Source organism: Falco punctatus (assembly GCF_963210335.1).
Source record: "Falco punctatus genome assembly, chromosome: 5".
Lineage (NCBI taxonomy): Eukaryota > Metazoa > Chordata > Aves > Falconiformes > Falconidae > Falco > Falco punctatus.
Window position 1 is genome coordinate 86,148,195 of NC_137584.1, and position 15,333 is coordinate 86,163,527.

General features: G+C 37.7%; 1 protein-coding gene across 2 annotated transcripts in view; it reads left to right on the forward strand.

Annotated features, from left to right (window-relative positions):
- The window catches only part of SDCCAG8 (SHH signaling and ciliogenesis regulator SDCCAG8), a 116,755-nt gene that overhangs the window by 59,659 nt on the left and 41,763 nt on the right, over positions 1 to 15,333 (forward strand). Inside the window, exons 14-16 of one of the 2 annotated variants that reach the window (XM_080390474.1) lie at positions 5,429 to 5,556; positions 7,680 to 7,788; positions 14,586 to 14,717. In XM_080390474.1, the coding sequence (XP_080246600.1) occupies positions 5,429 to 5,556; positions 7,680 to 7,788; positions 14,586 to 14,717 (369 nt within the window). The remainder of the gene's footprint in view (positions 1 to 5,428; positions 5,557 to 7,679; positions 7,789 to 14,585; positions 14,718 to 15,333) is intronic. The other variant, XM_080390475.1, reaches the window with a different exon arrangement.

A 15,333-nucleotide genomic window follows, 5' to 3' on the forward strand; every position in this document is an offset into this window, starting at 1 on the left:
TCCATTATAAATAGCTGAATAGATACTAGCTGAATAGGATAGTGCTTTTAAATTGAAAAGCAGGTCTGAAAGCAATTTTAAGAATTGTATATTAATAGATAAAATTATTCAAGACCATTCCTGGGGAGAATGACATCTTGGTAAATTGTACTTTTCTCATATTTGCAAACCAACCTTTAGGCTTGTCTGCTGACCTGAAAAAAAAACAAAACACCCAAGCCCTTATCCTTATGTGTATGACATAGTTATTAAGATACATATGGAGGACAAAGGAGAGAAATTTGTGAAGTGTTCTGACCCCAGCATGTGATCTTATTCTATATACATTCTTTTATGACCTTTATCATTGTAGAATTTGAATACTTTTTGATAGTAAAGTAAGAGACTGCAAACATTTTTCTCATGTTTCCCCTTAGAGAGTAGGGTAAGTATTCTGACCTCTTATTTCAGTTTGTTTGGGTTTTTTTTTGGTTTTTTTTTTTTTTACTGTGAATGTTCCTGTGTGTTTGGTGGGGGGTTGGTAGTGGGTGAGGGTTTTTTTCCTTTTTCCTGTAGCCTGGGAGAAGAGCAAGGATATACTCTTGATTTTCCATTCTTCCCTTGGCGCTTGTAGCTGAAGTAATAATATGAAATAACCTGCAAGAAGGTGGTTCAGAAAGCTGCTTGTAATGGACACTAGACCTATATTGTGGAAAACTTGCAAAGTAGACTGCATAAAACATTGCTGAGCCTTTGTATCCAAAGCTATTGGTTAAAATCTTTAGGGTTCCTAATACATGTAGGCTTTCAAGTTCTATTTTCAAAAGTGTTCTAAATGATTGAGTGCCTTTAGGCCAGATTTTGTTAAAGTACTGGGAAGTAAATGCTTGGGTACTTTCTCAAAACTGTTTTTTGTTTGGTATAGAGAAGCTTGTGCTACACATTTATTTTCAAAAATACTGGGAAAGAAAGCCTGTTTCCTCTGGAAGAGCTGAGGGAGCGCTCAGTGGAGTGCTTTACCTCCTCTGAGGTGTTTTTTTTTGGTGCTTTGCCTCTTCTGAGGTGATCTGTTGTACGTTAGTTCCCATGCTGGCCCACTCGGCTACAGTTGGCCCAGGAAAGAGGTCTGTGCTTGACCGCTGAGGCATGTAGGAGAAGCATCGGTGTTAGGCTTTCCTGGTCCTCTTGCTACCCAAGTACCAGTGTTGGTGCTGAGTTCCAGAACTGGTCATTACACCAAGAGTCTTGTTAGTTCAGATGCCTGCAATGATTGGAACACTAAATGCCAGCTACTCCTTAATAATTTAGGAAGTCCAGTTTAAAGTAAGTATATATGAAAGCCTAAAATATTTTATGATTAATTTTTTAATTATCATTAATAATGAATGAAGTGTCAGAAATAAGGTTGTGATAACCTCCTGTATGCCACTGAACTGAGATAACTGCGGAAGTATTTTAATTTGTCCAGTTAAATTCATAGTCCTTACTAATGGATCCATTAGCTTTTTACAAAATGCCACGTGTTGATTTCATGGAAAAATCCGGTAGTGAGCATAGGAAACATGATTGCTTCACACCATAGTTGCTTTGTCAGAAGACTTACTGGCAGCCTCCAGTCAGATGCCTAATTCTACATTAAAACTCATGCTCTCTTTTTCATTTTGTATTTTTACTGTTATGAAAGCAAAAAAGATTCTTGCAGAAATACCTACTATTGAACCATGTAGTGAAATTCAAAATTTTATGAATCTAAGTTATTCTTTTACAGTCAAAAACCTGACGAGCTATTATTTATGTCAAACATGACTTTCACATCACTAGTCTTTACATCGTTCCTTTTTCTTTACTGCAAAGCCATTTGTCAGAGAACCGTCTTCTATTGAAAATGGATCTGTGATTTTGGTTTTGTTTGTTAATGGTGGGAAAGAGTTTTGGTGGTTTGGGTTTTTTTCCTTAAATTTGGTGGCTCAAATTCAGCCAGCATACTTTTATGTTAGCTTTGAGGTCAAAGTTAATTTTCACTTCATTTTCAGCAAGGATTTTTTGTAAGGTTGGCAAGTGATAGCAATTTAGCTCTTCTTCCTTTGCTATAAGCTAGTTTATTCTTGCCTTTGCTTTTGTCAAGAATACTTAGAAAGCATAGCTTTTAGTCACTGCAAACAGATACCCAGTTCATTGAGAGATGTGGACATGTTAGAGATGTTAAGTAGGCTGCTCTTAGCAGCTGTAGCTGAGGCTCAGAACAATCAGTGTTTAGAACTAAAATCACTGCGGAAAACTTGCGCTTCAGAACAGGGCTTAAGGAGAGCTTGAACTTGCCTCCATGTGAATGAGTCTCTGGTTGCTTCTGACTTTATGGCACAAAAATGAAAGTCATCATGAGTTCAGTGCTTCTGCTTTAGTAAAACTGATCAATGTGATGGTCAAATCCAGGCTTGTTTTCAGATAAGCATTTATTTAGTTGTTTAAAATGGATGCATGTGAAGGAACTACTGGCTGCAATTTTCATCCAGTGTTTGCTTTCTAGTAGAGAACAGGCTCTCCAGTGTGACCACTCTGTCCCTTTTTTTTTTTTTTTTTTTTTTTTTTGGATACCTATGCTTTAAAAAGTTATGGTACAACTAATCTTTTCCTTTCATTCCTGATTCAGATCTTACCTGTTTTATCAAAATTAGGCAGGTTTTGCTTTGCTTTACATTGTCTCTGGGCTTTTCTTTAGTCAATGAGATTTTCTGAATCTTTTGTAGGAGGAAACTTCTGATGTTTTCACACTAATGCTGGAGGAATGTAACTATTTCCTTTTCTTCATAGTCCATAGTTTTTTTTATTCTTAAATCAAGCTCCCCTTCTGTCACAATTCAGAGTAATTGCAAATAAGCAGCCAGTGTCAAACCTTCTAAAACTCCTGCAGTATTTCCCAGTTATAGCAGGAATGTTACCAGTAGTTCTTGAAATCTCTTGGGCTTCTGCATGTTTTATCCATGGGGTTTTTCTATATTTTTTTTTCTGTATATGTAAAATGTGTTGGGAAGATTTTCTGTAGGAGGGCAGAGAGATTGAACTTAGAGAGCAGGAAAGGTGTCAACTCAAGGTGTGGGTGAAAGACTTGCCACTTCACTTAGCTTTGGCTCCAGGAATTTTTTTGGTTCCTCAGCAGCTTTAGGCACCTCAGATACTGCTGTTTATGTGTTACTGGATGGGTCTCAATCCCAAAATTTTCCAGGTGCTAAGACTGAGACTAGTAAGATACCCTTCTGCATAAGACGTACCTGTGTTTTCCTAGTCTTACAGTTGAGCAATTATCCACTGTATAAACGGAACTGCTTTTACTCACCCCGTATGCACTTCACCCCTAGGGACCTTGCCGTGCACCCATGGTTTCTGACTTCCTTCTAGTTTGCTCTGTAGAGTAAGTAGCACAGGTGAGTGGCTTTTTTAGTTGGGTCCCCTTAGGAGTGTTTCTGGCAGCAGTAGATTCTCCATTTATTTTGAACTTGCCCCGTAAGCATGTGTTTGACAGGCGGGACCCTAGTAATGGGGAATGGACCTTTACAGGCTTGTCTTGGTAGCTGGATAGGCTGGAGCTGTGCAGCTGGATAGGCTACCCCCAGCAGAAGGCTACCCCGCCAGCTGTGTGCCAGATGACAGCACAGCACCCAATTGCGTACAGCCGTCTCACCTGAGACAATATTAAATAAAAGACTGTGCTACAGCCTCTTGCTTTAGCAGAAAGCGTCTGGAGGATGCGTTAGATTCTGTTGTGGGTTTTTTTTCAGCAGTCCGGTGCTCATGACAACTGTCTGAAGGTAAAAAGATGTTTGGAAGGGGTTTAACTAGGCTGGTTCCCAGCAAATATGGAAAGATGTTTCACTGTAATGTTTTCCATATTTGGAGCTTACACTTAAGAAGTGATGCAAACATCAATCCTTAGGATAGCCCCAGTGTGGTTATGAAGCAATGCCGAGAATGATGTGATGAAGTGCAGTTCAATGTATGAAATTTCCTTGGAAAATGTGCTTTGTTTCCTTAACCCTACAATATTCTTGCTATCTAAATGTATTCTGTGTGTCAAATCGTTCTCAGTCTTACCTCAGAAAAAACTGCCTGTGATTTCAAAGGGAGTTTTGCCTAAGGTAAGGCTTGCAACATCAGGACCAGGAATTAGTGTAATGTGACCCACCATTTGTATTGCTTTGGGGTAAATTTAAGAGAGAAGATTTAACATTGTGTGTGTCATGCTGAGATATTGCAATATCTCGGATGGGTTATTAGGCACCAATCCAAAGGTTAAGTGTAGCAACCACATGAGATGTGGCTTTATCCTTACATGATCTATGCCCGTGTTCTGTTTTGTAGTCCCCTGAAATAGGTATTATCTCTAGAATAAAGCAACATATTTATAAGACTTTATTGAAACCCATCCCAAGCTATTAAATGTAGTTTCAGTAGAAAAGTGTGTGCATATGTGTCATTTCAAATCTAGAAATCAATCCCTGTATGTGTGACCTCACTGAAATTTTGAATCTGGATCCTAGTGTGCACCAGCTAAATATTCACGACCTTTGGGAAAGTCTAGGTATCAACTTGCAGTTTAGGACCTTTTCTAATTTATATGCATATCCCTTTTTGGGGTTTTATTTTCCACGCTGTTTTTGCTTGGCTTGCATTAAATAAAATGCTTCAATGGAGTGTGGTAGTCTGGCATTTGTTTTGCCTGAGGAGTAGATTGCCCCATCTTGCATATCTGGTCAAGTAAATTGCTCTCTTGCCTGCACACTTCGATAATAGTGCTGGGCTGTAGACCTTTCTGTACAACCCCCCAGTGAGCAGAACCACAAGGGGCCGGGCCTGTGTGGTGCTAACAGTCCTCTTTATTGTAACGGATGCATTCATCTCCTGTTTACATAAATTAATAGTTAAAACTTGCTTGGTTGCTTAAGAAAACTCATTAAGCTCTCAGAGTAGCTGTATTATGAGCACTGTGGCAGTCACTCCCATTGACTTATCTCCTGCTGGTTCACTGGGAACCAGTCCATCTCAGGGTCAGGTCCCTAAGCTTCACTGCAGAATTCAATAAATAGCATTTAAAAGAAAATGCAAATAATCTCTTCAATACAAAGTGGATGCTGGGGAACTTCCTTATGCAAAAGAAGTTGTGTTTGAAATTTTTACAAATATAATCATATTTTTTTCTGAAAGGCTAAGTTTTACTCAGGGAATAGATCATATTTTTAATCCATTTTCTAATCGTCACTGGAGAATGTTTGACATTGTAAAAGAAAGGTCAGTTTGTATAACCTGAAGTGGGAAAGAAAGGTTTAATGTGAAAAGCGTGGCCAGATTTTTTGTTCCTCTTAATTGAATGTTCTGCTTTGCCTTTTTAATTTATCATCTTCGGTATATGCTTTTTATTTTTGCTTTATCTCATGTTTGGTTGGTTTTTTTACAGATTGGAGAAAGAGAGCATTCAGCACAGCATTAGCAATGAAGCAAAGGCCCGAGCCCTTCAGGCCCAGCAAAGAGAGCAGGAGCTGACACAGAAGATGCAGCAAATGGAGGCCCAGCATGAGAAAACTGGTAGGTGGTAGGGAAAGATTAGAGCCTGGGCACTCACTCACAAGCCAGGCCCACGCCTTACTGTGAAATGACATCAGGAACACCTGTAACCTTTGGCTGGCCGAAGGGAGCAGATGCTAACTACACCGGAGATTCCGAATTACATATTAGTTAGCGTTTAAAAGAGAAAATGGAAAGTATTGCCCACTGTCTGTTGATTTCAGAGTGCTGCTCTCACATCTGTTGCACCATCTGGATTATGAGTTTATTTACCTGTGTTCAAGAAACGTAAAGCTGAGAGAGACCACAACAAAGTAGAAAAACAAAGGGCTTGTTTTTGGCTGGATTTTCAGGCACACATGTTATATAAAGAAAATAGCATCAGAAGCTCTGCGGGAAATGCTCTGAGCTTACAGTTAAAGTCTCCTGAATAGCATTGAACAGTTCCCACAGTACACACATTATAGCTACTCTAAAAGCTTAATGAGTTTGCTTCGGCATCCAAACTGGAGAAAAGCTTTAGCCATTAATCGGTTCTTAATTCACTGTCGCAGCTGGATGTAATTCACTGGCTCCAAATTGATATGTTCCTTTATTTAATCTTTGCAGCCTCAAACATTTTTAGCATTACCATGTGTGTCCCCCCCCTCGCCCCACACTCTCAATCTAGAAGAAGGATGTTTAATCCCTTGCATACTTCAGGTTCTCATAATAGGAGACTTCATTGCATTGACTTAGCTGATCAATAACTTCAAACCTTTAATCTGGAAGTAAAATGGGTTTTCCAAACAAACAAAAAAAGCCTTTTGTTATTGTGAACTACTATGCCAACAACATTAATAAAGGTTCATATTATAAACCAAAAAAGGAGTGTTTAGAGAGGAAATCTCTAACCCTTGAGCATGGAAAGGAGGAGGAGCTTCAGCTCTTATGGAACATGGTATATTCATGCATTTAATAAAATGCCATCGTAACCATCAGTCCTACAATACCTTTAGAAAAATTATGTAGCGTGTATTAATTCTAAGCAGTGTCACATAATACCTGAGGTTGCAGGCACATTTAAATCTCCTGTCTGATCTTCTGCCTTTTTTCGCAGCGTTATCACAGTACTAGAGGACCTTTCCGTGTGTGCAGGGAATGCAGACAGCTACGTTATGGCTGCTGTCTACACAGCAGGAAAAGAAAAGAAGCTTTCAGAATAATTTTTCCCTAATCCAGCCAGCACATCTGCATATGACCAGTATAATTTTGCACAAGAGATGTGTAATTTACCTTCCCAGCGCATAAATTGTCCCAGTATACAAAAATTAAACAACACCAAGACTGAGTTTGGTTTTCTATATCTCTAGTAGGATTAGAAAGAGTTGAAAATGATAGTAATTTATTGTGTACATAAAGAAATCCTTGTGTATTCTGGCCCTACACACATACAAGAAATGTGGGTAACAGTGATCTCTCTGATTTTAAAAGCAGAAATCCAGAAACATAATTTTGCAATATCTTCCTTTTGAAACAATAAATTTGCTTGATTTCTAGGTCACAAGTTTTTGTGCAGCCCAGATTGAAGGGTAACTGAAAATTAATTTATAAAATGGTTTCACTGCAGCTCTCACTGGACAATAAGTCTATATCTTACCATTAAAGAGAAAAAAATACATGAATCATAGTAAATAAAGGACTCAGTAAATAAAAGAACTGCTTTTTTAGGATAGAATTAAATGAGTCTACAGTGTAAGTGTTTGTGTTGCCAGTGTATCCTCTGCACCAGTTGAGCAAGCAAAAGGCTGCTAAGGCATGGCTTGCCAATTTCATTCCTCCCAGAAATGTCAATGAACTTCCAGCTAAAAAGCAAAACCACCAGATTAAATATGTAGTCTTTATGATGATTCTTCTCATAAAGACCCGATTCAGTGGCAACATCGCTATAATGCTTTAGGTTAGCTTGTTCTGACATTGAGCCTTTATTTGGTGAACGATGATATCATAATTCCATGTCCAAGTAGCTGAAGTTTGATAAACATACCAAACCCAGAAGGATCTAGAGGAAAGAAATTAATAATAAATAAAATTGTTTCTAAATTATATATAAATTTTTATAATTGTAAAATAAATTTCGAGTTTTATAATTTTATAATTTCTAGTAAATGAACAGGATTCATTGCTGACCTCCCAGAACAAATTCATAGCAAAATTAAAAGAAGAATGTTGTATGTTGGCAAGGAAGTTGGAACAAATGTCAGAAAAATACAGGTTAGTATATGTTTCTCATCCTGTCCCTTTTATTACTAGGACATGCTTCTTTCTTTTTATTTGTATTTTAATATTTATTATTATTAATCTTGTCCTGGGCATGACACAACATCCCAATATAATATATGCCACTTAAGGAAAAGGAATGGATTTTTATCCAGGGTAATTCTAATTTTCAGCTTTTCACATTATGTTTCTGTCTATTACTTCAAATTTCTTAGACAATTCCAAAGTAAAAATTGCATACTGTTTTCTTCCTGATGTTCGTATTCTTAATATGAAGAGTGGGAAATTGTTAACAGAGATACAATTCAAGTCTATCTGAACTTATAAGAAAAATACTAAATATTTGAAGTTCTCAAAACTGTAGTCTGTTGGTTTAATTATTTACTTAAAGCTCCATTCACAATAGTACACACTGAATAATTATCTCTGACATAATTGTTGTCAAATTTGCTTGTTGTTTAAGCTGATTCTGCTGCCGCTTGTGTGGTGCTCCTGTTAAAATCAATAGCAGGTCTAAATACAAAGCCATTAAAAACTCAGGATTAGAATAAAACCTGGAAGCTATAACTGGTTTAAATAAATACAAAAGTATAAAGGTATCCATTTAAAAGTTCTATAGGACAGGAATATCCTGGAAAAAATAAGATTATGAATTTTGTAGGTCTGTAGCAGTAAATCATTTGATTTTCCATTTTTAAGTGTTGAAACTTTCTGCAGGGTTCATATTCAATATAATAAACAGGACTTAACCGGTAAGTTGGCATTCTGCAACATCTGATTTTGTGCAAAGTGAATTTGGTAGTTAAGGCTAGAATTCATCTCACATGGCTTACGTGAAGTAAAGAAAACACTCAGGAAAGATAAAATTGGTTTTCAATATATGATTCTTCTGCTGGGCGGATTTAATCATCCTGCTGAGGTAACATAACAGGGGCAACACTCACTCGGGGAGAGAGCTCATTTATCCCAGTATCCTGTTTCTGGGAATGGTCAAAGGGGAATGATATAAGTAGATGACAGACATACATATATAAAGAAATAGATGATGCTTCCCACAGGTACTGCCTCCACTGCCCATCCTACTTTCCACTGAATATAAAGTGTTGACTAGCTGTTAAGTGGCTGAAGTTGGGGGATGAATCCCATCCAGAGTGTTTGGGGAAAAAATGAGAAACTTGAGGAAATGTAATCCATCTTCCCTTGCAAGTGTTGAGATGGGTACTTGAGAGAGAAACAAACAGCATTTTTCTCCCGAAAAATCAGGACCTCTCTGCTAAAGTAATACAAAATCTAAATAGATTCAAATCGTATTATTATTCCAGCAATAAAAATGCACACAGACTTTGTTGCTAGAGCTCACAGTCACAGACTAGTAACTGTAAAAGGATGAAGGAAAGACAGAAAACATACTGTGAAAACACATTATTCTCTGAAAATAAATACCAGAGATTGCCAAGTGTTTTTCCACCTAGCAGCATTAACTGACTATGTCAAGAACCTGAAAAAAGGAAAAGAAGCCCTCTTGGATCTCCAGAAAGTGGTATATTTTGTGCAAGAAACAGTATGGAAGAATGTATGAAAGCAGTTCTCATTCTCAGAAGTGGCCCTAAAATAGCTTGAGCTTGCCGCCTTTGGAGTGGGAGCTGCTGCAGTGAATGGAGAAATCGGTAGGGACAAAGAAAAGCACGTGGAAATGAGAACAGAAAGGTGGAACTGGAGATGGTGGAAAATGGGAAATGAAAAGATGGCTTCTAAAAAGTATGTGATCTGGAGATCAGATGCAGAAAATGACTTGGGCAAAGTTAGAAGTGCATGATCAGTGTATCTCTTTCAGTAGCATCTCTCCGAAAGGCAATCTTCATCCTCATTGTCACTGGATGTAGGCTAAAACTACAATTCTGGGATAGAGTGGTGGAGCTTTGCCTTCTGAAAAATCGTAATCATTTCTGGAAGGTTTTATAACTTAGTTCTCATGTACATTAATAAAAGCAGATCATGAAGCAGCAGTGTGCCCTATTTACGTGGATTTTTTTTATCCCAGTTTTTTTTTCTATGTTTTTGGCATTATCATAAACTGAATTTTGGACCTGGATGTGTATTTTCTTGCTGTACTTCTAGAATCTTTGTGCCTTCATTTCCCTGGGGTTAAGAAATAACTATATACTGGCAATACCATTGGTAAAACACTTAAGCTTTTTAATAACAGATGCAAGAATAAGTTTATATAAAATTTTTGGGGTTTGATAGAAAGTAAAGGGCCCATTTGTAATAAGAGGCATTTCAAACAGATCTGTGGCAACTACATATTTGCGCAATTCCAGTGGCACACCTCTGAATTGCACAGATATTTTTATATTTAATACAAGTTTTCTGAGAAATCTAAACTGAAGTTTCTTGTTTATATGTAAACTTGAACCATTTTTGTGAGCTAGCCCCTACACAGGATTAGAAAAGCTTTAGAAAGACAATGTCAGACAAATTATAAACCCCTCAAGCTGTGCAGAAAGAAGATAGTGTCTGTGAAGGTTTTTGTATGCATAGGCATGTTTAAAAATATAGTCCTTTGTTGCTTTCTCCTCCGTTGTTTTGGTCTTTTTTTTTTTCTCTCTGATTGTCACTGTCTGAGTTTCTAGGTTGTAGATTAATGCTTAACACTACCCACTGTGTATTTGTGATTTGCGTTTTGTAATTAAGGGGAACAATGGGAGTCCATTGGGTCTCGTTATATATAATGGTTGGTTTAATTTGTTTCACTTCTATCTTGTTAATTGTAAATTGATCATTAAGATTTGAATTCTAATCTGTCACCAGGGTTGTGAGTATTGAAGCTAGAGCAATGATCCTGGTTTTAATCACTGATGATGAGAAACAAATTTTATAATTTTAGTACATATTGCAGTTCATATATTTTAACACTGTATTTTATGGTGTTATAAATATTGTTAAATGACTTTTAGTGTAGTTTTACTGTTTGGACTATAATGTATAAATTATATTACTGGTTTGGCAACAGTAGGCATCCAACTGTGTGAGTTTAATTGAAGTAAAGAACACACACCCGGCTGAACTATTTTTCTCCATGTTTGGTTGACTGCAGTCATTGCGCTCAATACCAGGAGTGAAATGTTTGTTGAAGGTAGCCATACGAAGATGTGAAACAGTCTGTCTGAAGGATCAGTCGTTAAAATTATATGCAACAATACTGTGTCAGTAGAAGGTATTTTAGAGCATGTATTTAATTGCTGTATAAGTAAACAGTTGGTTTTAAGAGTAAGAAAAGGCAGTGCTTAAAAAGCACTGCAGTGCCAAAGGTAGTTCAGAGGAGTAAATGCAGCATTGCTACCTTTGCGTTCAAAAATCAGCTCATCCTAAAAATATCCTAAGACTGACTTTGAATATTGGCTATTTCACATTTGCTAGTTCTTTGCCTCCAGTATTTAAATGTTTTCCAGGAACCTGGTATTTTTCTTCCAAGACTCTTCTAGCAAGAATGGTTGTTAAATTTGGTTTTAGATAGAAGTTGAGGCTTTCTTGGTAGTTGAATGGATCCAGAAGTATAGAGGGGTTCTTTTGTTGTTGTCCCTGTCCTCCCGAGTCAGCATCAATTATTTTTGATGTAGTGACAGGTACATGAAATTTGGCAAAATCTATTACCCATCTGCTTACAACCATGTATTTTACGTTTTCATTTTCATGTGATGATGTAGCTTTGTGCTGTGCAGTTTTGAAATAATACTGATTTCAATACAAGTCTTTTGGGTCTATCAGATCTCAGAAGCACACGGAGATACATTAACAGGAATACACCACTTGTGGGGCCAGCCTGAGTCTGCAGAAGAGCAACTCCATGCAGAGTTCATCTCAGATGGCTACACTCCATAACATCTGCACCCTTCAGTTTCTTCTGAGTCCACCATGGCTTACTGCTTGGTCTGTCAGGCCCAGAGTAGCTCTGGTGGAGCATCATCAGCATGTCCATGCTGTCTCCTGTAGTTGTTCTGGATCCATCAGACATAACACTTGATGCGTAGATTTTTCTAGATTGACCTCTGTCCCTGGTGTTACGTCTGGGCTCTCTCTGAAGTTCAGGACTGTGTACTTGGGCACCTGCCCCGCTCTCTCTTCGTGTCCCTGCTGTGGCAGCTTGTGAGCTGTGACTCAGGAACGTTTACACAGACCTGGTCCTGCCCCTGGCTGGGTGGAATTGGTACTCCTAGTACAAATGTGCTGTCACGTTCAGTGCAGTTGGTGAGGCATATTACAATGATGGTTAGGTTTGTGGGGTTTTTTAACCCAACAATTTTTTAAGTTGTTTAAATATCACATAGAATTAACTGAACTATCTTAATCTTTGGAAACTGAGGTGAATGAATGGTATATTTGGAGATGCAGACGGAATCTTTGGCAGGTGATAATGAAGACTTTTGGCGTGCAGTCTTGTATTGAGACTGGTGTTCTCTCTTTAATGCTGACACACATGAACCTTTTAACATTGACCTCAATAGACATTCTTCCCATCATGTGTGCTGTCCTCCAAAATTTCAGTGTAATGAAATACTCAGACCTGTGTGGTCGGACTCTTATGTATTTACTTGGAAGGGACATTGTGCAAATAGTGTTTTAACTGGAATGATTTTAATATTTTTGCTGAGGTCAACTGTAATTACAAAAGGAGAAGAGAATTCATGTAAGATGATTTAAAGCATCAGGCATTTAGTGCTGTATTTTAGAGATTAGAGATCATGCTACTCATGTTTTTAATTAATTCAGTACTTCTTTTGTTTCATTGATTATAATTTTCAGTAGCTTTTTTGTGTGTGTGTTAAGTTTTTTTAGTGTGGTTTTATTGTTTTGTTTTGCTTTGGGTTTTGGGGTTTTTTTTTGTTTTTTTGTTGGTTTGAATCCCTTGATCTTTCCAGAAAGACTTTGGGCACCTTCAAATGTACAGGAGATTAAGTCCTTTTACAACTTTGAGATTTGTATCAGTTTGAAAGTTGCTTTTGCTGTTGCTGTGAATGAGACAGCCACATACAAATCCAGAAAAATGAGCAGGATCCCGTAGTTGGGAAACCCTACCAACATAATAATCTGCAGTATTCCCACATGACAAATGCTGTTGTTGCATTTTGCTGGAAAAAATGGAATGCACTCCGGAGTTTAGACCATGTTATGGCATGGTTGGGCTTTGTTACATCAGGTCTCTGTTGAGCTGCTCAGCAGTGGACTTTTGCTTTTATCCACTGATTGACTTTCTTACAGTATCAAGTGCGGGCTGCATTCGTGCTGTGTGATAACACTTGGTCCGACTGGCACTGCTTTGGTAATGCTGACATTAGAGTTACTGGTATTTCTGTTAAGTGATTGGTGTGAAAATTTGACTTCAGTTACCTTGCTGTAACATCCTGCCTGCTGTTACGTACCTGTCCAGGAAACTCATGTGCATTTAAGTTTGATGTACAAATGCATCAGTGCAATTCTGATGTGTTTGTCAGATTCTGATGTATTTGGCAGTGATGTTCCTTAATAGAGCTGTAACTCCCTGTCTAAATTCAATTACATACAGTCTTCTTCCAAAGTTTCCCTTGCTAAGTTCTTTTAGATTCACAGATGATATCATGTATTGTTCTCTATTTAAACATGAAAAGACTATGTTGTCATTTCCAGATTTGACTTGTCAGTGTAACAACATGTTTTTGAGGGAGGAGTATTCCTTCCCCCCTGCACTTTGTTGTATTTTTCAGAATGTCAGTTGTTGTTGCATTCTGTAACAGCCAGGAAGGTAAAGTATCTTTCTGCTGTAACTGCAGCATATTTAAGCTTATGATTTAAAGATATATCTGAAGCTTTTTAACCTCAAGATCTGGAGTGGCAGATGCCATAAAACAAATTTGCTTGCTTTTGATTCTTACTTTCTGATGGTATAGCAGATTCTGACATGTTCTCATTAACCTTTTCCGAAGAGTTAAACTGTACAAGTGCATAATGTATATTTTATCACAATTTAATCTGAGCTCTTTTCCTGATATTAAGAAACAGCTCATGCCTGTTTCTCCATGGGCTGATGGTTAGAGATGTAGCAAGTAGCAGTCCCAGGTCATTCATGGATCTGGTGTTTCTGCTCACCCGTGAAGAATAAGAATTGCTTAGAAGTGACTGATTTTCTTAAAGGCTGTGCTGAGTTTTATGTAGCTTAGGGTGTGCCTGTATGGTTTCTCCCTTGTTTCTTAAGGTTCTATTCATTTTCCTCTTAATGCGGTGTTGGTGCTTTTTAAAATCTGTGTAAGAGTATTTTGGGCATATTAGGTTAATAAAGTTTCTAAAACAGTACCACTACAGAGTTCAACCTGAACAGTGCAGTAAATGTTAAACAAGTTGTTAGTAGCCATTTTTTAAACTAGATGTTAGCTTTTACTAATAAAGAACTTGAAATATGTTTTCAAAATGCTGGTCAAATTCTTGCTTAACAAGTATGAATTTACATTTATTGATCTTATTTAACATCAATGCATAATGCCAAATGACATGCCTGTTTAAATTAGGCTGAAATTAGCATAGCCAACCTATGACTGAATGATTGCCATTGGCATATTTACCAGATACCCTTCAGCATCATGTTCTTTTGTCTTAAGATTATTTGAAACAGTGTTTTGTTTCTGTAAGTTCTAGTAATAGCCTGTTTATGCATTACATATACATGTATGAAATTTTATAAATGCTGAAGCCACATATTGATGGCACACTGCAGGATGAAATCTGACAACATCCATCATCACTGTGTTTTACTTTTGTAGATCTGAAGTCAACCAGCTTAGTCAGGAAAAAGAGTATCTTCATGGCAGATTGGAGAAGATGCAGAAACGGAATGATGAATTGGACCAACAATGCATCCAGCATGGGAGAATGCATGAGAGGATGAAGTCAAGGTAGGAGGTCCTGTTAATCTGTCAGTATGTGGTCTGCTGTACTGTACCTGTTGTGTAAACATAAAACCGACACTAAGTTGTTTGAAAGTAATATTCTTCCTTTATGAAAATGACCACCCCTTCCCCAAGCATTCTGTCAAGTTTTTTTATAACATCTTTTGCTTGTGCCATTTTGGATAAATAAAAGGAAAGCTTGAACAACATAGCCTTCCAAGGAATTTAAGCCTAGTACATATGTGTGTGGGCTGCTTCGGCTGTTCTCTGCTCTAACTTGGATGAATTGTCTTACCATATTAAAAGAAAAAAAAAAGGGGGGGGGGGGGAGGAGAGAGGAGGTTATTCATATTCTAGTATGAATGTAGAGTACAGATGTGGATTCCATTGTGCCATGTAATAGGTGTATTTGGGGGGTTTACCGTGTTATCTTTCTCACTAATATTTAACTTGGATAAACAGGCAAATCTTGCTGAAGACCTTAGTAACCAGGGAACTATTACCAGCTCCCAGGCAACACTAGCCTGACTTCCTCTGAGGCTGCTGGGAGCAGCTAAGGCAAAACTTACAGTGGGAAATACCCCACAATACCAACTGACTGTTCTGCCCAGACTGGTGAGAC